The sequence below is a fragment of the Silene latifolia genome, chromosome 3 (assembly GCF_048544455.1).
Source record: "Silene latifolia isolate original U9 population chromosome 3, ASM4854445v1, whole genome shotgun sequence".
Taxonomy (NCBI): domain Eukaryota; kingdom Viridiplantae; phylum Streptophyta; class Magnoliopsida; order Caryophyllales; family Caryophyllaceae; genus Silene; species Silene latifolia.
This window is the reverse complement of record NC_133528.1, coordinates 3,582,941-3,607,957: the sequence shown is the minus strand read 5'-3', so window position 1 is coordinate 3,607,957 and position 25,017 is coordinate 3,582,941. Positions and strand designations below refer to the sequence as shown.

General features: G+C 36.1%; 2 protein-coding genes across 2 annotated transcripts; one reads left to right on the top strand and one right to left on the bottom strand.

Annotated features, from left to right (window-relative positions):
• The first annotated feature begins 1,468 nt into the window (after window positions 1–1,468).
• LOC141646805 (uncharacterized) lies at window positions 1,469–5,868 on the top strand. Its single transcript, XM_074454769.1, has 5 exons — window positions 1,469–1,848; window positions 2,756–2,853; window positions 2,970–3,251; window positions 4,953–5,004; window positions 5,599–5,868. The coding sequence occupies exons 1-5, from the start codon at window positions 1,601–1,603 to the stop codon at window positions 5,675–5,677; spliced, it is 759 nt and encodes a 252-aa protein (XP_074310870.1). The 5' UTR covers window positions 1,469–1,600; the 3' UTR covers window positions 5,678–5,868.
• A 755-nt stretch (window positions 5,869–6,623) lies between these two features.
• Window positions 6,624–12,718, bottom strand: LOC141646807 (proteasome subunit alpha type-2-B). The gene is made up of 12 exons (XM_074454772.1): window positions 12,435–12,718; window positions 11,227–11,295; window positions 11,063–11,139; window positions 10,880–10,944; window positions 10,138–10,184; window positions 9,676–9,751; window positions 9,162–9,229; window positions 8,347–8,416; window positions 7,910–7,995; window positions 7,461–7,523; window positions 7,165–7,230; window positions 6,624–6,914 (listed from the first exon to the last, which is right to left on the bottom strand). Exons 2-12 carry the CDS (start codon window positions 11,265–11,267, stop codon window positions 6,866–6,868), a joined length of 708 nt encoding a protein of 235 aa, XP_074310873.1. The 5' UTR covers window positions 11,268–11,295; window positions 12,435–12,718; the 3' UTR covers window positions 6,624–6,865.
• Between the last annotated feature and the right edge of the window lie 12,299 nt (window positions 12,719–25,017).

Here is a 25,017-nt window from a genome sequence, read left to right as displayed (position 1 = left end):
TGGTATATTACAGAAAGTTGTCCATCCTAGATTTCGGTCTTTTACCTAGTTATTTTGGTTAAGAGGTTATTTTGCAAGGCTCGTGAATGAAATGCATATTGTTAAGATAAGTTGTTTCGAGTAAAACAACCAAGTATGTGCAACATTAAAGCCTCTTGATGATCGACTATGAGATGTATGCACTACTCCTGGGTGAGAACTATGAGTTGAGTGATTTGTATCTTGCTTTAAGGATGCTTGCATGTAGCATGTAGCAAATAGGAGTCTCTGTTGTATTTCTCGTGTTGATTGTTATCTTATTAAGGATAAACTGTGTCGAATAAATGGTTTTGATGGGGTAGCGATGAGAGGCCGATCCATAAGGTGCTAGAGATTTTTCTCCTTTGATGGCAGACATCAACGTTTTGCTTGTCACTTTGTCTTTCTACGTTCTTTTCGCAATAGCATAAGTACATCTTGTTATTGTCTCTTTGCGACTCGTATGTCCCGACGATATTTGGAGATCTTTCGTGCCGATGACGCTGGTTCAATTGCTCGTCACCAATCTTCTGCTCGCCTCCATCAAGACTTTGTTGTTCTAGTTTGTTATGCTTTTGTAATGTTAAATAATGTTTATGTAATCTCTAAGTTTGGCTTAATAGTACTAGACTTTGTAGCTGGATTTCTAGTGCTATTTAGCCGAATAGATTTACTCTGTAACCATTGGGATACTGTAAGTTATTCTCTTGGCTGTCAAAAAAATAAAAATATCGACTATAACTACGAAGTTGTCCGTAATCAAACCCCCTTTGTTGTATTTAAGTTTGTGGAAAGATTTAAAAGTTTTTCTACATTCGACCAAGAACAACAACTATTGCCTAAAATAATAAATACTTCACACCTAATACTAGGATCGCGTATAAATCATCATAAAAAAACATTTATTTTTTCATAAAAAAACAAAACAAACAAATATTAGTATGTATTTATCTATAATCCATCCTATTAATAGGTAACCTGTTATACATCGTTTTATTGTAAATCCTAATTTTCGAAAAACAATAGCCACATCTTATCCACAAATCCGTCATACCATAACTTATTCCGACCCAATATAACCAATTGACAATGCTCTCATCTCAAGTTTGACCTCCTCCCGCCATACCAATGCTTGGGCCAAAGCAGAGGTGTGTGTTGGCCAGGACCGATGCGGGGTGGGCTGGATTGAGTGCCAGCAGGCAGCAACCCATGCACGACACTAAATGAGAACCGAGCGTTGGGGTAGTTTTGTCTAGCACTAGGCCGACTCACTTAGTAGCGGGTTAGAAACGGGTTGAGACGAACCTTCAAATTGTGTTTGGACCGGGTCGGGCTGATGAAGTTGCGACACTATCCCAACCCGAGGAGATATATAGACTATACCGGGCTAGGGTTACTGCTGGCCGGGCTGCTTGATGTTACAAAACCGGGATGGCTCGCTATGTTGTACACCTCTAGGCCAAAGTAGCCCGAACAAAATCCCCAAATTGAAATTACACCCTTTCTAATTAGGGTTAGGTCATATAACAACCCAAAACACTCAAAAATCACTAAATTGCAGAAACAACAAAACTTCAATTCAATGGATGAATCAAACACAGAAACCACCATGAACGACATTGAAAAGGAAGGTAAAGACCTTTTAGGAAAACCAACCTTTGAAAAGCTGGAAAATGGCAGATTTAAATGCATAGAAACTGGCCATGAATTACCTGAGCATGCTAAAGATTCATATTCTATAAGCAAACGGTGTCGTATGGGTCTAATTGACTTTGCTTTGACTCATAAAAAACCTCCTCTTAACATGTTCAAACTCGATCCTCTTAACAGGTTTGATTTTTATTTGATTTAATTACCCTTTTAATTTCTTATGTTCTTTAGTTTAAATTATTATATGGGTATGTTCATAATTGATTATAAATTAATGGGTGTTCTGCAAAATTTGATTTTTATGTGTGTTGTGTACTGATTTTTTGTGTTTTTTGGATGTTTGAGCTTTGTTATATAGGGATTGTTATTTGTTTTGGGTGTAATTGATTAATTTGGGACGTTATCGGGTAGTGGCGGAACTAAGGGGGCTAGCCGGAGTGTTTCCCGAACAATGAAAGGTTTGAAATTTTTGATTGGGAAGCGATTACGCAGTGGCGGAACTAAGGGGCTATGAAATTTGGATATTTTTCGTATTTTGCCTTAGTTAAGTAATAGTCTGCTCCTGAAAATTTCCGCCCCTAACTGGAAATCCTGGTTTCTCCACTGATATTGGGTGCATTTTCGTAGCAAGGGTGCTCGTCCCAACAACAACATCAGAGCCTTAATCCCAAAATGATGTGGGGTCGGCTGACATGAATCATCCTTTGGGACCGTCCATAGGTGCTAGTCCCAGACAATGGTTTTTTTTTTTTTTTGGGATATTCTTCATATTTAATCTTATTTTAGTGATAGTTTGCTTCTGAAAAATTTTCGCCCCTAACTGAACATCCTGGTTTCGCCACTGCTATTGGTGCGTTTTCCATTTGACTAGAGTTGTGTTTGGTAATACGGAGTATGATGTAGGAAATTTTATTATTTTGTTATTTTAATCTGTTTTAGAATATTTGAGTGAAGGTTTCACATTGAATGTTCATGGTAGCTGACTCCAAATTATCTCGTGGCTAAAGCTGACTCCAAATTACTGTGATTATGAATTTATGATAGTATTGGAGTGATATGTGATAAGTGATATTATTGTGTAGTGCAGCTCTAAGTTGGTTTGTAGATTGACTGGTGACACCATAAACAAGTCTGAAGAGCATATATGGAAGCACATCAACGGAAAACGGTTCTTCAATAAGCTCGGTGTGATTACTTAACTTGTCGTTTTTTACTTTTATTTATTTATTTGGGGTGTGATTTAAGACAATAAGATGGGACTTTAGACTTTAGAGGTTTGCTGATTTTTCTTATGTGCGCAGAGCAAGTGGAAGCTGGTTTTGCGCTAGTAGAAGGAGATGGAGAAGGCAAGAGTGTTAAACAGGAAAAGGCAAAGAACAAGAAGAAGAAGTCGAAGAAGAAAAAAGAGAAACAGCAAGAGGAGATTGTTTCTGAGATGAGGGATGTACCGGCGGATAGTGATTCAGAGGAAACTGACTTCTGGGTGCCACCTGTGGGAGAACGTTGGGACTTTGATGATGGAGGTGATAGGTGGGGTTCAGACTGCGAGTCCGGTGATCTACCTGATGACATTGATGGGGCAGGTATATTACCTCTGCTTTTGTAAAATTTTTAAGTTCTTGATCATTTAAGTTACAACATTACATTGTTACCCGAGGGCCTCAAAGGCTCTTGTCCCTACCAGTGGTGAGACCAGGCTGTGTACTATATGTTACTTCGACACGACGACACTTCATATAAGCTCACGTACCCGTGTCTGACACTCGATCCTTGGACATTGGTATGACACTCGTACACTTCATTTTAGACCAAAAACTTGACAATTTTTCGTAAAATAGCTGTGTCCGACATTTGGATACGCACCCGTGTCCGACACTTGAAGCCGAGTCGGAGTAACATAGGCTGTGTACTATATGTTACTTCGACACGACGACACTTCATATAAGCTCACGTACCCGTGTCTGACACTCGATCCTTGGACATTGGTATGACACTCGTACACTTCATTTTAGACCAAAAACTTGACAATTTTTCGTAATATAGCTGTGTCCGACATTTGGATACGCACCCGTGTCCGACACTTGAAGCCGAGTCGGAGTAACATAGGCTGTGTATCTATGAGTTATGACCCCCTCACCTTGCGTTACCTTTATACATTAACAATAATATACAGAGGCTGTTTCTCAGTGATAAATCGGAAAATTGTGCTTGAACAATAAGAAGTGTAACCTGTGTATTAAGCCATTTGCTTTATTCCTTCATAATCCACAACTAAAGAATTTGAGTCCATTGCAGATGTAAAACTGCTCATTTAAGATAAAAGACGGTAAACCCTTTGTATCCTTTTACGCGATAGTGATAATTTGACTACTGACTAATCATGCTAGATCATCCTATATAATTACATTTTTACTAAATGAACTTAACCTCATACTGATGTGTGCTATTGAGTTGCCCCCTTTCCATTTATACTGGACACCTATGTTTCATATATCAATGAAGTATCTCGTGTTACTCCGACTCTTCTAATTTCCTCATGTACCCGTGTTTGACACTCGACACTCGACACTCGGACATGGGTATAACACTCGGACACCTCATTTTAGACCAAAATATGCATATTTTTCAAAAAAATAGCCGAGTCCGACACTTAGACACGCACCCGTGTCGGATACTTCTAAACGAGTCTAAGTAACATAGGTTAGAGTTGGGGCCTTCGGGGGGAAGATAGACATTTTGTTCCAAATCCTTACAACTTGAGAACATGTTTCTTAAAGGGACAAGAAAAGTAAATTCCTAAATTTGTTGCCCTCACGGCCTCACCTTCGTCATCCTCAGTCCTCACCAATTTGTTATCAATTTGATTCCCTCTGTCTCCTTCCTTACTCTCTATTTGATGGATGTCTAGTCGGGAGTAAGAATTTTAAATGATTCATCTTGTTATTTTTCATTATCGAGTCAAAGAATATTTGTTATTTGGGATATAATGTAATGTAGCATAAAGCCATAAACAGCTCGTCTGCTTTCTGCTAGTTGTATTATTGTTTTTAACACCGTAGAAATTAGTTTGGGTATTCTGCATTGTTGAACAGTAGGAGTCCAAATTCGATTGTGCTTTTGGTAACTGTGGACACGGACCCATTAACAATATTGCTAGATGATAAGTCTCTCTCCTAAGTCCTAACCACGGATGTCTTCTAATCTTAAACGACTTGACAATATGTGTTTAAACTAGATGTTTGCTGAATGTATGATAACACTCCTTGCATTTTGACTCTTGTTAGATGTTGAGAATGAAGCGGAGCAAAACGCGACTTCTGAAGAATTGTCAACCAGGTATGTTGTCTTAAGCTTACAGGTGTCTTTTTCGGCGTACAATCTCTTTTGCTCTTAGTGGCGAAAACAATGATTGTTTCATATGAATCATTCGGAAACAATCTCTCTTTGTTACTCCGACACTCCGACACATGTCGGAGTGTCGGACACGGCTATTTTGGGTGAATTTTCCTATTTTGTGGTCTAAATTGAAGTGTCAAAGTGTCGTGTCGTGTCGGACACCGACACGACGTCCGACACGACGACACACGACACGGCAGTTAAGTGAAGTGTCGGAGTAACATAGCAATCTCTCAACATTGGTTAACATCCGACCCTGTAAATTTGCCCTAGCCAAGAACATTTATAAAGCACCGGGGTCTCTTTACCAAATATGGGTTGCAACATCGCGTTGTGGCTGGATTATCCATGCTTTTATGACTGTACTGATCGCATTTATGACACAATAAGTCACTAACTGAGACGAGTCACGAGGCTATAATGTACTTCATCAGATACAAAGTATCAAAGTATCAGACCGAAATGTTCTAGTATGACTGTATTATTCTTATTGTAATCAAAGTGGTTCTTAAAGGCACACCATTCCTATTGCAGGACAAAGAGGATGTCAATTGAAATCGGCCCAAGTAGTTTTGCTTCACGCAAGAAAAAAAGCAAGACTAAATCCCCTTGATCTACTTCCTCATAATGGCAGGATTTTGCGAGGGTAGATGTCATGTTCGAATACTTCCTAGTGCTCCTGGGGATGTAATGCATTTTCTTTTTGACATTGTATTTTATAGTCTCGCTTTAAATAGGAATTATGTTGTATTTTCTTGGCAACACGGCATGATGCAACTATTTAATAGAGAAATGTTGTTTAAAGTGTCCCGTCTCACGAGATGACTCTTCACCTACTCGCAATTCATGTGTCATCCAACTTGTCCACATCAACTGTGGTGTACCCTTACTGTGGATGCCATGGTAAAAAGCGTAGCAAAATTAAGAAGGGTAGTAAGAAAGATGCGAGAAGTGTATATTGAGGAGTGTAGGACTAGCGTGTGTTGTTAGACGATTAGATCATGGTATGTTTAATTGACGTAATTGTGATGGCCATATGTAAATAGGTGATCATTCGTGTCGGTCATTCTATGAGAAAACCGGTGTCGTGAGCATAAGTCATGTTCTTTTGGACTTAAAGTCACTTAATTTAAGTTTACTCAGATCCTATGAGAAAACCGGTGTCCTGAGCATAGGCCATGTTCTTTTGGACTTCAAGCTAATTTAAGTTCAAATTCTATAATTTATGTTCAGATCCTATAAGTTCAATTCAGTTCAGATCCTATAATTCTCCTATACGTTATTTAATTTAAGTTCAGTTTAGATTTATAAGATTATTTTAGTTCAATTCAAATCCTAAGTTCAATTCAGATCCTATAAGTTCAATTTAGATCCTATAAGTCCAGTTTCAGTCCAAAAGAACAGGATCATAGTCTAGCAAAACTCAATAGGTCTATGAATTCTCGGTTTTTTTGGCGTGTGCCCTTACTCCCTTGGGCACAAATTAATAACCAATTTATCTTTCCAGGAGATAACTAGGCTGCAAAACAACATTTGTTCTGCCAAATTATCAGGAGAAATGGTTAAAGAAGCACTGATTAGAAGATTCAGAACATGTTAAAGCATAACAAAGATGGACCATCACTTAAGTCGGTTTTACGAAAGGATGTTCAAAAGAACCAATTATCACCTACAAAGTTTTCGAGATCTACCAACTTCAGTTTTAATCCTACAATTACATAGCTAATACAGAAAGACTAGCAGCAATTGCAGTAGGATTCACTCCAAAGATCAAACACCAGAACCGAAAGCAGATCACTATTTATTCGACTTCACCCAAGTAGTCATCAATTTCGGCAGGAGTTAGTACCCTGCAATGACAAGAAATCACCACTGTTAAGCAAAAATTAGAGAATTACTATACTATTGAAACTGGTTGACAAACAACACAAATCTTGTACAGTTTCAAAATGCCAGGGTATTTCAGAAGACGAACATATTGCTTTCATTTATCGGTCAAGATTGGAAAAAAAAAAAACTGTACGTGATGCACATATCAGGTCAGCCTTTCAGGGAATTCTTACCAAGCTACGATAGACAAAACTACGAGAGAATACATACCTGAACTTTCTGTCAGTTCCAATAATCCCAATCTCGATATTTTTACTCGAAATTTGGCCTTCAAAACTGCATTGCACCAATAAAAATCGTAAGGCAAAAAGTACTGCATCTCTGCATACAATAATTGATTCGCTGGACCAGAGTTGATGAATGTTGAACATAATCTCATAATCTTCATAGATGCTATTATAAGTTGTTAATATACAAAAGTGAAACTATATGACCTAGTCAAGAACACGATTACTGGATAAAAACACCCGAGATGGGGCTCAGAGAGGTTGTCAGTTGTTTCTTACCCTTCTTTCAGAGTCAGTATTGCAGTGTGGACTGCGTCATCCAGTTCCATGTCCTCTGTGTATCTGTGTTCATTTACAGAATAACCATATAAAGTATAAACTGATAGCTGATAACAAGATAAGATAGATCATAAATCAACGAATTAAGACAAGCAAGCTACTGACGTGGTGATCGTGAATTGCCAGTCTTGCCACACCACATTTAGAGTAGTTTAGACACTACAACAGTTCTTTTTCAAAGCATTTGCAGGAGTTACAAAAAATATATAAAATCCAGCCTCATCCGGCAAGAAGGCAAAGCCTTACTATCTTGCCTGAAGAACAGAAAGTGCAAGAAATTCTCGAATTGGAAGTTCCAAGTGCACATTAGACGGGATTGCTTTTGAGTAAGTGAGTAGATTGTTTCAAGTCCTTAAAAGTTAGAATTTAAAGATCCACTTGTAGCCTACCTTTTCTCAAGAAACGTTTTTGCGTTGGACACATTCTTGCCCATTGCTGAAGCTTTCCATGAGAAGTATGAACCAGAGGGATCCACCTGAAATAGTAACAAAAGGGTTTTATTTATGTAAGAAGCAACTATATACTCTTAAGCAAGAAAAGAGTTAAGAGTTAAGATCCTGTAAACCTAGTTTAAGAGAATTCATTATTCCCGACAGAAACTTTTTACTGTTAATTTCTCGGGATTCTAAGATTTTTGTTCAAACTACAAGTCAACTCTAAAGTTGATATTGCATTCTTAGATATTTTGAACTCTTTTTAATGGCTTAAAGCAACCATAGAGGTAGGTAGATTTATAAATTATAACCATCTCAAGAAGCAATTTTCAATTTATAGAAAGAGATGAGCCCATAGCATATTGTCAGGTTAAATATCAATACTAGCGTACCTGGTACAACTGAGGACCATTGTCATCAACTCCAGCAATCAAAAGAGAAACTCCAAACGGCCTGACACCACTATATACAAAACGAAAGAAACTCATTAGATTATTGGAAAATATCAGCATTTTCAATCCATGGTGAACTTTCTTTCAATTCTATAAACAACATAGTCCATATACATCATAGATTCATAGTCCATAACCATTTCTTGGGAGGCATACAACACAAGGTGGAAAAGGTCTACACATACACATTAAAAAACAAAAATGTTACAAAGCAGTGCAAGTTCAGTAAAGATGGAAGTTGATTAGGCGAATCTTGAATTTTTCAGTTCAATAGGTAAAATCTCAAGCTTAAGAAAACTGCATTATGGAACAACTATATTCATATTCATTATTGGGCTTTGCTCATGTTACAGCATGGAAGTCATGAGTTGATTTAAGCTGCCTAATACATAGACTACACAACCATAGTGATATTTGAAGTTTGAAATAGTGAAGATGGGAAGGGTGAAAGTTAACCGGAAAACAAAAGGTTTGGAGGATAAAGGTACAGTAAGAAAACCACAAACAGAAAGGCAACACTACAAGAATTGTGAGTGATTGTTTGTTGTTTGGGACCGTCGTGAGTTATGCCTAAACTTGGATCTTAGTGCCTTTAGTTAAGCACCACTATATACTAGAAGAAAAATGTAGGAATAGAAAGCTTGATATCAAATTGATTGTCACTCAACGGAATGCAAATAATCATGAAATTATTAGGCATCAGTGCATCACGCATCAGTACAAGGTGAAATAACTCCGCTGAATTTTATCCTTACCCTGATTGTGTAAACTCTTGCATGACTGCTGCAGTTTCCCTAACAAGCTGTGTAACAGGGATTTGTTCCTAAAATAGAACATTCAGATACATTAGTGCATCACAACATATATGAGGTTAAGAAGTTCAGTATTAACCTTTTGAAAGGTAAGTTAGAGACTATAAAAGAAGGAGCTACAAGCACCATCGCAATAGTTTAAAGCTAGACTTATTCAAGAGACAGTGAAGAGAAGACAATTACAATAATAGTTTTCATATTTTAGTTGACATCCTTTTTTAAGAGGGTATAAATGGAGGCATGAAGTCCTGTGCAATTACAAAAGCTAAGCAACAGGCAAAAAGCACAACAACTCAAGAGAAATTTTAGGCCTCAGGATATCAAAGTCGTAAACAACCCAACAAGATCACCATGAACGCAATTTCGCAAATACATGGCTTACTATATGTAAAGCCACAGAAAATAAGTACCAGTAACACAGAAACAAAGTGACAACAATTGGCTTTATTGACTTTACCTTGTACAATTTGAAATATTGCTCAGCTTGCTTTCTGCTCTTACGGACTAGAACGCGAGAATCAGGACCCATGCCACTGAAGATATGCAACAGAAAGAAGAAAACCCAAAAGAAAATGAATTAAGGAGGAGAAATTAAAAATAGCAATTAAAAAAAATTATGTGTTTATTTTAGAACATCTAGAGTCAAACATAGAACCATCAAAGAAAATACAGATAGCACAATTCTGTACATCTTTCAGAAAGCACACTGCACAAAAACCAGTGGTCCGCGTTGAAGTATCATTCTTAAAACTCAGGATCAAGTAATCCCAAATATGCTCAATGGCAGAGATTGCTATAAAAAAGGAATTTTCTATGGATAAGCTGATTTTACACTTGCTTATAGAGTAACAGAAAGCTTCACAGAGAGCGCTAGCGCCAATAACTGAATATATTAATATGAATTGCAGAAGACGCTAACCTGTAAACAACTCCGATATTAGATGTCAAAAGTTGAATCTTTTGGACCTACAAAAAGCAAGAAATAATTATCATCAAGCATGTTGGAAAAGCACATACTGATATGGGATGTAGAATGTACCCAGTAGCAAATAACACACGGCATGAGTAATAGCAAACTCTTACCCCAAGAGGTCAAACAAATGGCATCTATCAACTACCTACGTGCAACGCTTTTATCATTTATATCATGCCCTTAACTACATTAAATAATAAAGGATAAAGATAACATTTACCCAAATCACTAAAGAGATTCAGTTGTATATGAATCATAGATTCATAGCCACAAACTGAAATTATTCTGAATCTCACAGCTCGATTGGGACCAATTTAAAACTAACAATTTCTTTGTAACTTGTAAGCTGGGATTTATGTAAAGCTTATTATCTTTCTCTATATGACTGATTTGAGTGTAAGATAACAAATCAAATTCAACAACAATAAAGCCTTGTAACCCAAATAAATTTAATTGCGGCTAACATGAGCATAAGGAATTACCACCAAGTAATCAATTCCATCACCAAATTCATTAGATAGCTAAGGGAATCACCAATCACCAAAATATAATTTGAGACAACAAACCAAGGAAATCTCCTAAAAGACAAGTATTAATGTATTACCAATTCAATAATAGCTCATGCGGTAACACGTACAACCCAGTAATACACCATCAAAACAAAGCCTTAAAGGATAAGAATACTCACTGATGCTTCATCGACAAGGATTGAAGGCAACTTCTTCTCAGTAGCAATAACAACGCCGTTAGCAGCTGCGACAACCAAACACACTAATTTAAATTTTTGAATAAATAACTATGGATTCAAAAGTAATCTAATGAAAAAAATATAAAATTCTTAAATCATAAATTACAATGAAAGGAAGAAAACCTTTAATGCCAAGAGATGTTTGACCAGAGCCAACAGCAGTTAAAGCATGTTCAATCTGCACCAATTTACCCGAAGGGCTTTTTTGCAAGACAAAAAAAATAATATGAGATCAAACATATGAAACCGTTGATTCAAAAGTTTTACAAAATACATTAGATAGGTACCTGAAAGTAGTAAGCGAGAAAGAGTACTGACTGTCTCCCATGTCGGATTAGTGTGAAGAAATAACACAGCTGAAATGATTCAATAACAAATGGTAAACATTACACGAATAGCAATTTGAGCCATATTATCAAATTACTATGCAGTATACATTACATATCTAGCTTATAGTCCCTTTATTTTAACTATCCCAATTTGACTAGATGTCTTGTTTAAGATTATAAAAAACATTACGACTCATATTAATCATCATGACTTGAGATGATAGCAAAAACAGAACATGGGGCTGATTATTTTGAAATGTACGAAAAGGAATGCGGGGATAATATAAATCGGATGAAGGGAGTATCAGTTTGTACAGCTAAAGTGATAATTGATACTTGGAGCAAATTATCCACCTCCTGTAAATCGCAACGGTCACAATGATCACAGAGAACGAATACTCACCGGGGCGAACCTAGAAAGCAAAATTTAGTGTAGCGAATTTTTTTCATATTGTTTTACACTTATGTTAAGGTGCATATTTATGAATTTTGGGTAGCAAAAATCGATAATCTTAACCGTTTTTTGAAAATTTGGGGTAGCGAATGCTACCTTTTGCTACTAGCTAGGTTCCCCCTTATATTGGGTAATGCACTCCAATCAAAAATCCATAATCTTAACCGTTTTTTGTAAATTTGGGGTAGCGAATGCTGCCTTTTGCTACTAGCTAGGTTCCCCCGATATTGGGTAATGCACTCTAATCAACAAAACAACTTGTATAACGGATCTTTAAATACACTGCAGCCAGCCAGTGGAGCCGTGGAGGACCTTAGTTATATCAAGAGAGGCCGGGCCGATCATTTAACTCCATATACATCTCACTGAACAAATAACCTAATACTCCGTAACTTGTATAGCGGACCTTTAAATACATTGCAGCCAGTGGAGGACCTTAATTATATCGAGACGAGGTCCGGTCCCATCGATCAATCGGCCCCTTTAACTCGATAGTTGGGTGTAAGTATTCGCACACGAGATTAAGTATTCACATCTTAAGATCCGTCACGGATTGCAATAGAATTTAACCAAATTTCAGATTTTTAACTAAACTAATACATAGATTAATCGAACAAATAGCGATAAATAATTGATCAAATAACAAAAGCGATGAACATAAGCAATCGGAATAAGTACAATGCAAATCAAGTAAAGGGGTTTGTAGTGTTACCTTGAATCGATGAACTAATAAAACCCAGAAATCCGCGTTTGCAGAGTTTGGGAATCGATTGAATTGGTAGCGAATGAAACCCTAGATTTTGGGGATTGGTTTGGTTTGGGGAAAGACAGAAACTAGCTTGATGAGTAGGTTTTGTGTTCTTTTTGAAGGATTAGTATTGTTTTTTAATAATATACTCCCTCCAAGTTTCTATTATCTTCCCCTTTCAATAAAATACTCCTCACATTATTATAGAAAGGGGAAGATATAAAAAAACAATAGGTCTTGATATAGATGGATGGGGCGAAGAAACGGGTAAAGACCTCTAATAAAATGGGTAGGGGGGACAAGGTGGGGCACCCCATGTGCTTTCCACTTTATGGCAAATGGGTATTTTGTGAGGAAAAATGGTATTCGTCTATACGTACAGACGGATAGTGTCCGTCTATAATAAGAATTTGTGATAAAAAAATTGGAGGGAGTACTAGTTTTAAACCCGTGCAAAATTGCACGGGTATGTATTTGGGCCAGTATTAATGTTTTTGGATGTATATTTATTTTTACATTTCTATTGTACTTATCTAGTTGGTCTAAATCTACGATCTACATAATTTATGTTTAAATTTGTTAAAAACACGTGTTCACATACACTGGTTTATAAGAAAATAATGTAACCTACTCTTATAAAAAAAATTGCATACATAAAAAACTTTACATCCGGATAAAAGAAATATAATCAACTTTAACATATGTATGTAATTCATTTGCGTTTTATGTTCGATCCCGTATATAAATGTTATTCCTTCTTGAAATTATGTAATTTTATTATTATGTAATTTTGTTTAAAAATATTATGTAATTCAATTTTATTTACTCGCATTTGTAATTCATTCTGCGTATATGTTATTAATTTTATTTACACGGAATGTATAAAATTATTTTATAATATTAATTCATAGAATTTTTTCATAATATTATTTCATAGAATTTGTTGTAAGACGGAATTTATCGCATGTTTGAAAAGACGGAAATGTGAAGAAATAAATACATTGCACACTCACGGATCCCACCATAACATGAATTTCCAAAAAAAAAAAACTGCATTAATGACGTGGCGCGCTGAGGATTGAGTATTGTCTTTTGTATTAATATAGATAAGATTTTTTTTCTTATTTTTTTTTTTTTGGGTACATATGAGGGGCGAACCCCAAGACTAACTTGCTATTACACGGGTAGCAACCCCGAAAATGTCTTCGCGAAGGATTGTTCGAAGCTCCAAAGGAGGACTGTCCAAAATAGTGGGTTGTATCCCATAATTGACCCCTCGATTGGCAAGCCAATCGGCAGTGCGATTTGACTCTCGATAAGGGTGTTATAGCTTAATAGAACTTCTCCTTTCTCGTAGAAGACCCTTGCACCTCATTACCAAGGGTCTAAGATCATTACTGAGAAGCTGCTCCTCCAAGACTAGTTGAATGCAAGTTTTATTATCCATGTGTATGAGCAGTTTTCCGATTCCAATTTACTTAGCTCTTTCCAAACCGGCTAGTAATACTAAGAGTTCGGCTCTCATAGAAGAACAGAAACCCGAAGAGAAGTAAAAAGCCCGAGACAAAGTTTCTCGTTTCGTCCCCAAATACCCCACCACTTCCGGCCGGACCCGATATTAACTTGTTGAATTTTTTAAACATGCATTCAACTTATGTTTTATCCTGGATCAATTATTTTTATGTCACAACCGAACATGTTCTTGTGCCTTAGCGAATATAATAAGGGTGACTATTGACTATTGTATAAGACTTACCATAACCGTTTTTACCCAAGTTATTTTCTTGTGCAGTTGTGCCTTGCACACTATAATAAGGGGCATGTGACTATTATATAAGACTTACTATGTGCCATGTGGAAATTATTATGAAGTTAAGGTAGATAGCAAGTGGCAGTGCGTGGTGGATTCACGTAATAATTTTTTTTTTTTTTGTGTGACAACAAATCCACGTAATAAGTTGGGGTAGCCTTTATGTTATTTTGGACCCCATAAAATTGCCAAATTTCCCTTCATTTAATACATGTATACTTCCTAGGTGAGTAGACTCTGAGTACACATCTCACAAACCCAGAGATGCGGAGTAGCTTTTTGGCGTTTTTCATTACTCAAAAATTAGTAATTGAGAATTAACTAAGGGGGCGTTTGGTTCAAACATTAGGTATGGAATGGATTCTAAGCTCCAACCAAACAACCCCTAAATTACTTGACTATAATTGGAAAACTATGATGCATTGTTCAATTTTTTAGAACAAAGTAGATGATCTATTGTTCAAACTTTAAGAGCAAAGTAGATTCGATTTTAGGGAAAAAGGTACAATCCGTGCTAACTATACAAAATAGCTCATTGGACATATATTAGAAAAATCCCATCATTGATTTGTCATATTAGCTTCCAAAGTTGAGTTCCTCCCTCATATATAGGGATTCAACTCCATATATATGAATCGAAATCATGCAAGAACATTAATCTTGCATAAAGAAATCATAATAAACTAAATATTCAAATGGACCTAACATTAAAAAATTGCTATTTAAACCAATTAAATTGTTCTCTTCAATTTGATGAAGATGAAGAAGCTTAAAAAATGTGTACAATTATATATGGAGTATAGAACAATTGACTTCCACAATTTTATGTTTTCATTCTCGAACTAGTATAGTTCCCGTGCTACAGCACGGTATTTTTTAGATTTGTTTTATAAAGAATTTTTTTTATTAAATTAATTGTATAAATTAACTATACTTGGAGTTTAATGTTATAATGTACGGAGTACTAAATATAATCTTAGTAAGGGGTAGGAAACGAAAGTTTTAAGTTATTTTTGTCAGAAACTGTTTTTACTTTACTCTTAAAAATAACACTATAATGTTATATCGTTATAGGATATGACATAAAATAAAATTAAGTGATGTAAGATCTAATTAAAATGCGTATTACCTTATAACGAAAACAGGTAAAAACAGTTTACTACGCATTTAAAAGACAGTTTACAAAAAATTAACTAATATTTTTTATTTTCATTTTTTATTTGTAATAAAGAAAATACATAAAAATTTGTTACGTCATTTAGAAAACCATATTTAGAGTCTAACTGATGAAGGATAATACTATAAAAAGAAGATTTGCGTAATTTTAGAGTGTAACTGATGAAGGATAACATTTATGAAAATGATTGTATACTAATAAATTAGGGATAATAATTGTTTCTTGTAAAAGAGGTAAATATAAATGTAATATTGTTACCATATATAGTTTTGAGAGTTATTTTGTTAGGCGGGAAAACTACTAAGAGTTTTTATTCTCTTAGTAGTAGGGGGGATTAAGAATTTGAAAGTTAATTAAGGAAGTAAATTTTGAGGACAATAAAGAGATGAGAAAATAAAAAAAATAAAGATATGAGAATATTTAGTTATCACCACAAACTCCATATCTGTCTCTTGAACCGCCAACCTTTTACCTCTCCTGTCCACTTTTTATTCCGATCAACCATCGGCCAACCTCCCTTGTCCCCGTTACTGTCGACTTTATCTTAGCGCAATATGGTTGGCTCCGGTGGTGGAAAGCAATGCCGCGCAGTCGTGGTTGTGGGGCGAGTAGAGGCGGTGCTCGGAGTTCGATGATGCTCGCAGTGAGATGAAAATAGAACTAGTCACCAACACCAGCCGTAAGAGCCTCCCTCGACCACCCATACGCTGGCGAAGACCCGGTCACTTAAAATCGATACATATTTGTGGAAAGAGAGGGTGGTGGTGATGGTGGTTTCGTGGTAGTCATGGTGGCAATGGTGGTTTCGTGCTGCCGGCAAAAGTTGGTGTAGGAGTTTAAGCCATTAATGGTGGGTAGTGGTGCCGATGAGATATGGAGAGTTGTGGTGGTTGTTGTGGAGGGTTAGTAATGGTGGTGCTTTAATTAAATTAACCATTGGAATAAGTAAAATAGAAGATTGATGGTTGGTTTACAGGTAGAGTATTATTAACGATGAGAAATTGACTATTTTGCCCCTGCTTTTTCTACTAAATCATTATTTTATATGAGCTTATGGACAACTTTGTCCAATTAATAAGAGAGTTTCAAATCCAATTTTCTGAAATCTTCTTGTGACTCCTCAGTTGGGAAGGGGTCTTCTTTTATATATATAACTAATTTTTGAACATGTGCACTGCACGGATGGTAACGAAAAGTATTATTAAAAGTAAAAACATACTTTTTGTTTGGATTTAGTAAATAAATAAATTTTAGAAAATTTTACTTTTTCTATTCATACACTTTCGATAAGTTTTTTGCAAGAAAATTACCTCCCATTTTATTCATTCACTTTTAAGGGGTCGTTTATTTCGTTGCTTAGGAATGGAATGAATTGAAATGAGAAACCATAAAAGAAGTATGTGATGGAGTTTGAATCCATGGGGGAGGAGGTGGGTATGGATTCCAAGGGATTGGAATAGAGTTAGAATCCAATAGGTATCTAACTCCATTCCAAAATGTTCTAACAAAACATTGGAATGAATCAAATCCATTACAATTCATTCCAATGACGTCAACCAAACACCCCCTGATAAGTTAATATTGCTTAATTTTATTCAAAGTATACTTTGCTTCTTTTTTATTGACTTTTTAAATTATGAGAGGTGAAATATGAAAAGTGGAGATAAAATTATTGCATCTTTTATAACCTATTTATTTACGCAACATACATTTAATTTTACTCATAGTTGCCTCCCTTTTCTTATCATATTAGTACCCCTCTTGTTTGTTCGCCTCTTAATGCTTTAGTCACCTTCTCTCTCATATCTACTCCCGACCCATCGCCTTAGACATCTGGAAACAGTGTTACCTTGGGACCCACCAGCTAACCCTCCACCGCAATGGTGACCGCGCCCAACACTTCGGACCAATACGTCCCTCTTACCCCCTATCATTGCACCCTCTCCCCACCACCACTACAGCCATTAACCACCACCCTGTAATTGAACTCATCGGAACTGAACTGAACTTGATGGACCTAAACTAAACTGAATTTATAAGAGCCGAAATTAACTCTAAAAAACAGGGTCTTAGTATTAATTCTTTAAATACGTACAAAAATTAGTACCAAAAAATACGTACAAAAATGATAATCACCTTAACTTTACCCATGGCATACTTCTCAATGACCCAACATACTGTTAAGATTATAGAGGAGGAGACGATAATAAGGGAGAATTGTATTATTGATTGGTAACTTACATGATTATGGTGAGAGTATTTAAATACCATCCCCCAATCGTAAAGGCAGTACGTATTACGAACTTTACGATTGGAGAAATACAAAGAAAAAATTTCAACGAGTTTGCAAGATAAGAAGAAAAAAAATCAAAATCTTCAATCGTCTTCTTTATCGGTCTTCATCTTCATCGCAAGTTGCGTATAGGACTCGCCATACAATTTTCATTGCGTATAGGACTGGCCAGACAAATTTTCTTCATGCGTAACTCGCCAATATTTTTTATACCACTTTAAGCAAATTTGAAGATTTCTAAAAATAACGATGCGATTAGAGTACTTTTTTTTTTCCTTTTTAATTTTTTGGGGTAGTTGAACACTCGGTAAAAACAAACATATGAATTTTGGGAACATGCAAATCCCTCACAAACTATGAACGTTGGAGTAGTGCTTCACTAAGATGGAGTTTCACTTCTTATTATTACTCCTGCCTTCCCTGAACAATATGAGATCAATCGTCACATTTGATTATTTTTTTGTCTTTTTTTTTTTCAGAATAATTAGTAGATCAATCCCGCCGGTGAGCGATTATTAACCCACCGGCAGGACAGCGAAATTTAAGATTTAGACCTCAAGAGCGTGAAGCTCTGATACCATGTTAAGATTATAGAGGGGGAGACGATAATAAGGGAGAATTGTATTATTGATTGATAACTTACATGATTATGGCGAGGGTATTTATAATACCTCTCATCTTAGAACCTTAACCCTAATTTGGCTAACCCTAATGGTAGCCGGGCCTAGTATAGGCCCAATCTCCTAATACATACGGGTCATTGATTCGGTTTTGGATTGGGTTAAATCGATTCGGTTTAAATTGGTTTGACTATTGTTTTCGGTTTCAGTTCAATTTCGATCGGGTTCATTTCAATTAGCCATTTTAATCAGTTTGTACTAACTCGAGTTGGATATAGTTCGGGTCGGATCAATTTCAATTTAGTTCTGTTTCGAGTCATAATTTTTGGGGAAAAAGTACATGCATTAACTCTTTATTACTCCATTATTTTTAAGTAGCTATTTTGGCACACAAACAAAAACTGGTACAAGCACAAGAGGCTCCTAAATACTTATGGTGTAATTATGATTGTATGATATTTGGTGGAAATAATAAAGATTTGCTATATGCTTAAATGAACTTACTTTGAGAACCTTTTGGGAGACGTCTCGAAGAAATAAAAAAAAAAACTTCACTTCATCTATTTCACTTCTTAAAAGCATCTCATAGTCATCCAAAAGCTCCAAAAGAGAAGTTAAGTTTTGATCGGAACTGCAATCAGATTAATGAGTTCTTTAGAACCTCTAACTTGCACCAAAAAGAATAACAAATAAGGAATTATAAGTATAATAAGATAGGTACCCTTTAGGAAATTGAAAATGTAGACCAATGTCTAGTACGCCAGGGACATTATCCTCAAACAAACTCCCTTGGAAGTTCAGCATAGGTAACAGCTCAGCTTGAAGTGTTTTGGGCAATTGTTTGGACTGATCGTACACCTTCCTGTGAACCTTGCAAGACGGATGTGCTTGAATTCCATCAAAGGATATAAATTTGGAAATATTGTCGGTAAACGTGATATTAATCCTTCCTCTATTCAGAACATTTGACAAACCACATAAAGTTAGCATCAACATTATACATCAAGAAAAAGGGCTAATATTAATTTCTTCAAATAATTTCTAAATATCTTTTTATGAAAATTCCTCAATCAACGTAAGATAAAATAATTTCTTCATAAGATCATCTTATGAAAATTACTCAATCATTGCAATTTGCATATACTATTCTGCAACTTATCTCATATATTAAACAAAGATATCTTTTGATATCTTATGAGAAATCTCCAATCCTTTATTACCGATGTAATGGCTCCGTTTTTCGGTTGTATGGACAACTGTTATCTTTTGATATCATACTTACATTTTATCAAAAAAAAAAGGTTAGATCATGCAGCGGTTATAGGAGTATAATAATAATATTAAGAGGTAAAAAAAGGATATTTACTACCATTATTTGATACTTAAAAAAAGGAGGTTTATGAGTAGATTATAACATTAACTTAAAATTATAGTTAATTATGTAAATAATTAAATTTAGAACGACTTTATATAACAAAATCTATAAAATGTCGTGCTATAGCACGGGATCTAACCTAGTTATACATCAAGAAAAAGGGCTAATATGGTAAACAATCTCATTAGTTACCCTTACTTGATACACTATTATATTGTGAGACCGCCCATAAAAGACATCTATATTTATGGTAGCAACTAAAAGTCTCGCTACACGGGTATTTTGTCAGATATATGCAGTTTTACAATACTCCGTAACATTTATGTAAAACAATAGAGGTATTTGTGAAATGCAAAGAGGTCATTCAGTTAGGAGATGAATTTAGAGTTTATCTTTTCATTCAAATTTACTGCATATAACAAGAAAAAAACCGTAACTCGCTTCCACGTTGGAACCTCTTCAGGGTGGTTTGGGAGATAGTTATCAAGGTCCAAGGGGACATTCAAAAGCTTTTTACCAACAGAACCAAAGTGCTCGCTTTGAGCATCAAAAGAAACACCCACTCCTGTATACATATTAAATATTATCAGGAAAATCAAAAATGCATACATCAACCGAAGTGCATAACTTTGCGCTTGGAATGTAGTAATATTTCAGTCATATTGAAGATCAGCGGAGCAGTAATATTTCATCTAAAGCTGACTAATACATAATACCACCCAAAAAAATGGTAAATGAACCAGAGGCGGTGCAATTTAAAAGAATGCCTGGACCAAGCAGAGACTCTAATTGGCAAGTAAAGGATGCAAACTAGATATGAATTCACAAAAAAGATTTTTAGGTGAATATTATAGAAACCCAATTTTTTTCTATGTTGAGAAAGTAAGTAAGCGCCTACATTTCTTCAGCACTTCACTTTGACGGTACCCATATGTCGACACGACCATGGTTTGAGGACAAATTAAACAGAGGATAAAATCCTTTCAGTGACCGATAAACTTACAAATCTATAGTCTCTACATGATTTTAAATTAGTACTTCAATCAGCAGCTTTTCTGCTCGATAGTCATTTGTAAGTCAACGGAAGCATATTCTATCTACTAAGTCTATGTCCAAGCAACAAACAACCAATAATGCACAAATGGAATCGATAACAACAAGGTTAACAAAAAAAAAAATCACAAATCAAATACCACCTCCAAGCCAATTTAAAACTCCTTTCACATATTTTGAAATAAAGGTAATTTGAGGGAGTAGCAAATGGGTGAAAATAGGAAAATAGAGGGAGTAGTAAGTTAGAAATATGATCCTTACTTTTCTCTTCCGCATTGGTTGTTTGAGCCTTTTTAGCTGAAAGCCCGACAACTGGCGGTGAATCTTGTAGATCTTGTTGTTTCTGAACCACCATTTTTCAGTATCTGCCACAAAGATAGCTTTACATAATTAGATCAACAAAGAAAGTGGAAAAATACTTGGGGTAGGTAATAAGAAATAATCTGGACATTTAACCAAGCTTAAGATTTTTGTATTTCTGCCTACGAAAATTATTGCCAAAGAGGCAGAGACCAAATGAGGTGGCATCTGGCATCAGTAAGAAAAATCCTTCCACCTTGCGTCGAATAACGATAACAGATGGTAACCCGTACCTGTTATCACCTCTTCTTTAGTAAAAGGTGCTCATTGTAATACCCGCCCTTTTAGGGATCCCTTTGACCAGCGTTGACTGTCCTTTGGGGGCGGGAGTAGCCTTAGGGAAGTATGTCAAACCATCTTGGGGTGCGTTTTAAGAATGGTACTCGATAGAGTAGAGGCTACTCGATCGAGTAGCTAGGGCACTCGATCGAGTAGGGGGTTACTCGATCGAGTATGTTGGGTACTCGATCGAGTGCCTGGTTTTCAGCGGGGGTTTTATATCGCGTTTTGTTAAATCCGCAAATCACTTTCGCCACTTTCCTCCTATCCTTCAGCCGCCTCTTTCCCTCCCCTTTCACCTCAAAACCTCCATGGATGTCTCTTGAAGATTCTTATGCCTTAGGAGGGCGTCCCTTGAGTCGGGTAGCGGTCTTTTGCCTTGTCTCTCCCTAATAGGTATGTCATAATCATCATCCGTGCCTTTGTTTCCATAGTTAGGGTTTTGCTTGTAGTAATAGATATTTGCATGATGCTAGTAGGCTTTGCTTGTGCGCTGGATGCTGTGTTTGTCGGCATGGATTGGTTGCGGATGCGTAAAGGTAGGTTCGCCTACTCAGTTGCTGTAGATCGTCTAGTGTGTCGGTCGTTGTGATAGTATTGTGGTTGCTTGACATAGTAATTGTATTGTGTTGTGGTTGTGGTTGTGATCGTTGTGATGGTTCTCGAGATGCGTTCTCGGCTGAGTGGGGTCACTTGCGGGAGTGACTTCACGCCCTAGTTTCGCCCTTCGTGGAACCCGCCACGAAAGGGGATGTGCACATTAAGGAGCAGGGTTATCGCTCGTATGATGAGCGGGGTTTAGGTGGGAACGGCTGCGGTCCCCCCAGCGAGACTGGTCCAGTGGGATCAATGACAGTTTGGTTGGATTGTTGAGGTTGCGATTGGGATTTGGTGTCATTGTTTGTGTTGTCGTTTGTGGTTGTCTCGTCTTGTCTCAGTACTGACCTTGTGTGTTGTTTGTTTGTTATGTGTCTGCCGTGATCCCTCATGGTGAGCAGTCGGTCTTAGCAGGTGTTGAAGTCGTGGATAGCTGGAGTCCGGGCAGGGATGAGTCTTCACGAGATATGATGGTCATAGCGAGTAGTCTTTGAGTTGTACCTTTATATTGTGTTTTAGTTTGAATCACTTGTAATATAACTTAATAGTTCTTTTATTGGCGTTTGGTAACTGCTTTCCTCGGGCAACCGAGATGGTAACGCCCTTATATGCTAAGGAAGGCCTAGTTAAGGCTCCTCTGGATATGGGGGTGTTACACTCATTTCTCATTATCTCCGAATTAGGAAGCTAAAGTGCTTGTTTTATTCAATCTATTTCGCTAATGTTCAAGAAAATTCACATTACCACAAATTTTATCATAAATTTAAAATATTCAAAATGTCGAGAATGTTCAGAAAAGTTGTGTACAAAGTCTAGCTAAGCTTGCGAAATAGTGATCGTTGAAGGTTTTTAGAAATATATGAGAGAACATTGTAGACACCAAAATTTTATATTTTGGTATCTATATTTTATTTAATATCTTTTGTATTTAAAGATAATTATCAAAAATATTGTGATAATATCTTAGATATTTTAGAAATTTTTATCTTGCCCTCCAAGTTACTCTAATATAAATACAACTCTGTCTCTAAGGTTAGAAGGAGAGCATGGATTAAGTCAAATAACGACCCCGTCTTCCTACTACCAAATTGTAGGTAGGATGAAATAAGTCACAAAACGACCCCATATCTCCCTATGAGATTAAGTCGATAAGACCCTCGTAGAAACTATCAAACCCTAGCCTTAGAATGGAATCAAGAGATCTACGAAAATTGTAACCCTCAATCTTCGATAATAAAATAAATTCTTGTTTCCATATTATTTGTCCTTCTTTAATTATTATTGCAGGTTTCAAAATTTTATGGTATACAAACATTCTTATGATTTTTTTGGGAAAGTTCGGCGAAATAGTTTCAAAATAAACGATATGAAATTGAAAGATCAAATCCTTACTGAAATTATTTACTTCAATTATTATACATTCAGGTAACATATGGTACGCTATACCCTCACTTCTACACACTCTTTGAGAGCTCATTAAAAGCAGACAGCAAATGTATACTACTTATTTTGTACTCGGTGAATTCTGTATGAATTTTTCAAAATCCTTTCACATATTGAAAAGTAGAAAGAAAACAATGAATTAGAGGAAATATGAAATAAAGAGGGTTTAATACCTTTAGAAGTTGGTAGTTTTTCATCCCGCAATGTGTGAGCCACTGGTGAAATATTCTGCACATGGGTGTTTCGAGATGTTCTCCTTGTGTAAACCTTTGTGATGGTTTGACGTTCTTTCTTTCGGGTAAACATTGCTTCTACCTCTTCTACGATAAAAATACCATTAACAAAAATTACCCAATTTAGCTCGAGTTCCACATCAGCTTCCTTCTTTATGAAGCTAAAGATCCGCTTTCTTTTATGCTACAAAAGATGGAATAAAGATAACATCTAAACTTTTCTGAACTTAGATCTAAATTTCTTTGAACTAAACTCAAACGGAGTGACTTAAGTGCAAGAGAGTAGAGATGATCGAAATACAGTACCTTTTAGGCAGGGGCGGACGCATGAATTTCATTTAAGGAGGTAGCTGAGAAAAAAATCCAGTATATTATTTTTATCTTAAAAATTATTTTAATATTTTAAATCTGTTCTCTAAATTAATGTATTGGAAAGTAAAAAAAATGGCAAATTAATTGTTTTATTCGATATTTTTTCCAATAATTTTTTTTACGTTGAAAATAACCATTTACTATAGGATATATAATATTCTAGTACTTACATAAATAATAAGAACTAGTGGTTCAATGGTTATGTAGTTGACACTTGTTATATTATCTCGAGGTTCGACAACATGAGGAGTTGAACTCTGGACCTAACAAACATGCGTACACAACCTCCACCAACTGATCTACTATAACTTGATGTATATTTAGCATACCTATAAATATTTGTTTTGAAGATTTCATGGTGGTCACGTGCCTACCCGGACTCCCCTAAATCCGCCCCTACTTTTAGTTTGCATTCTTCACAAACCCACTCTTCAGCATATTTAGGTACTTTATTCATACAATACCTATAAGGGAATGAACATTAAATACACTTAGATTTCAAATTTAAGCTATAAAATATGTTTCAATAAAATTTGTGCAAATGCTTCCATCTCTTTCCAGCTAAACGTAAAACAATGATATGGACAATTAAAAGATAAGAAGGGACATATGTTCACGAGTATCATTGCATTTGTGGCAAACTATGATTACTTCCCCAAAACCAATTGCGCCACAAATCTCACAAGATTTTTCCTACATACCAATAAAATCAGAAATACAATAGTGTAATCAAAAGACACAAAATACGGGTTAAAAACATTAGAAGAAACTGTGACTGGTCTCGTAGTCAGGGAAGGTAGCGACGACAATAGGAGGTCGACGCCGGCATCTCCATGGTGGGGGTGGATAATGCTAGCAAGGGAGGTGAACGATGGTAGTGGTTAGAGGTGGTAGTGGTTGGTGTAATTGAGAAAAGAGGCAATGGAGAAGTGAAG

What these genes read in the sequence shown, in the direction of transcription:
- LOC141646805 (XM_074454769.1), top strand. Translation starts at nt 1,601, where the DNA reads ATGGATGAATCAAACACAGAAACCACCATGAACGACATTGAAAAGGAA. An exon ending in AAACTCGATCCTCTTAACAG is followed by an intron (nt 1,849 to 2,755) that starts GTTTGATTTTTA and finishes TGTGTAGTGCAG; the next exon opens with CTCTAAGTTGGTTTGTAGAT. An exon ending in ACGGTTCTTCAATAAGCTCG is followed by an intron (nt 2,854 to 2,969) that starts GTGTGATTACTT and finishes TTATGTGCGCAG; the next exon opens with AGCAAGTGGAAGCTGGTTTT.
- LOC141646807 (XM_074454772.1), bottom strand. Translation starts at nt 11,267, where the DNA reads ATGGGAGACAGTCAGTACTCTTTCTCGCTTACTACTTTCAG. An exon ending in TTCTCGCTTACTACTTTCAG is followed by an intron (nt 11,140 to 11,226) that starts GTACCTATCTAA and finishes CTTGCAAAAAAG; the next exon opens with CCCTTCGGGTAAATTGGTGC. An exon ending in AATATTTCAAATTGTACAAG is followed by an intron (nt 9,230 to 9,675) that starts GTAAAGTCAATA and finishes GTTCTATTTTAG; the next exon opens with GAACAAATCCCTGTTACACA.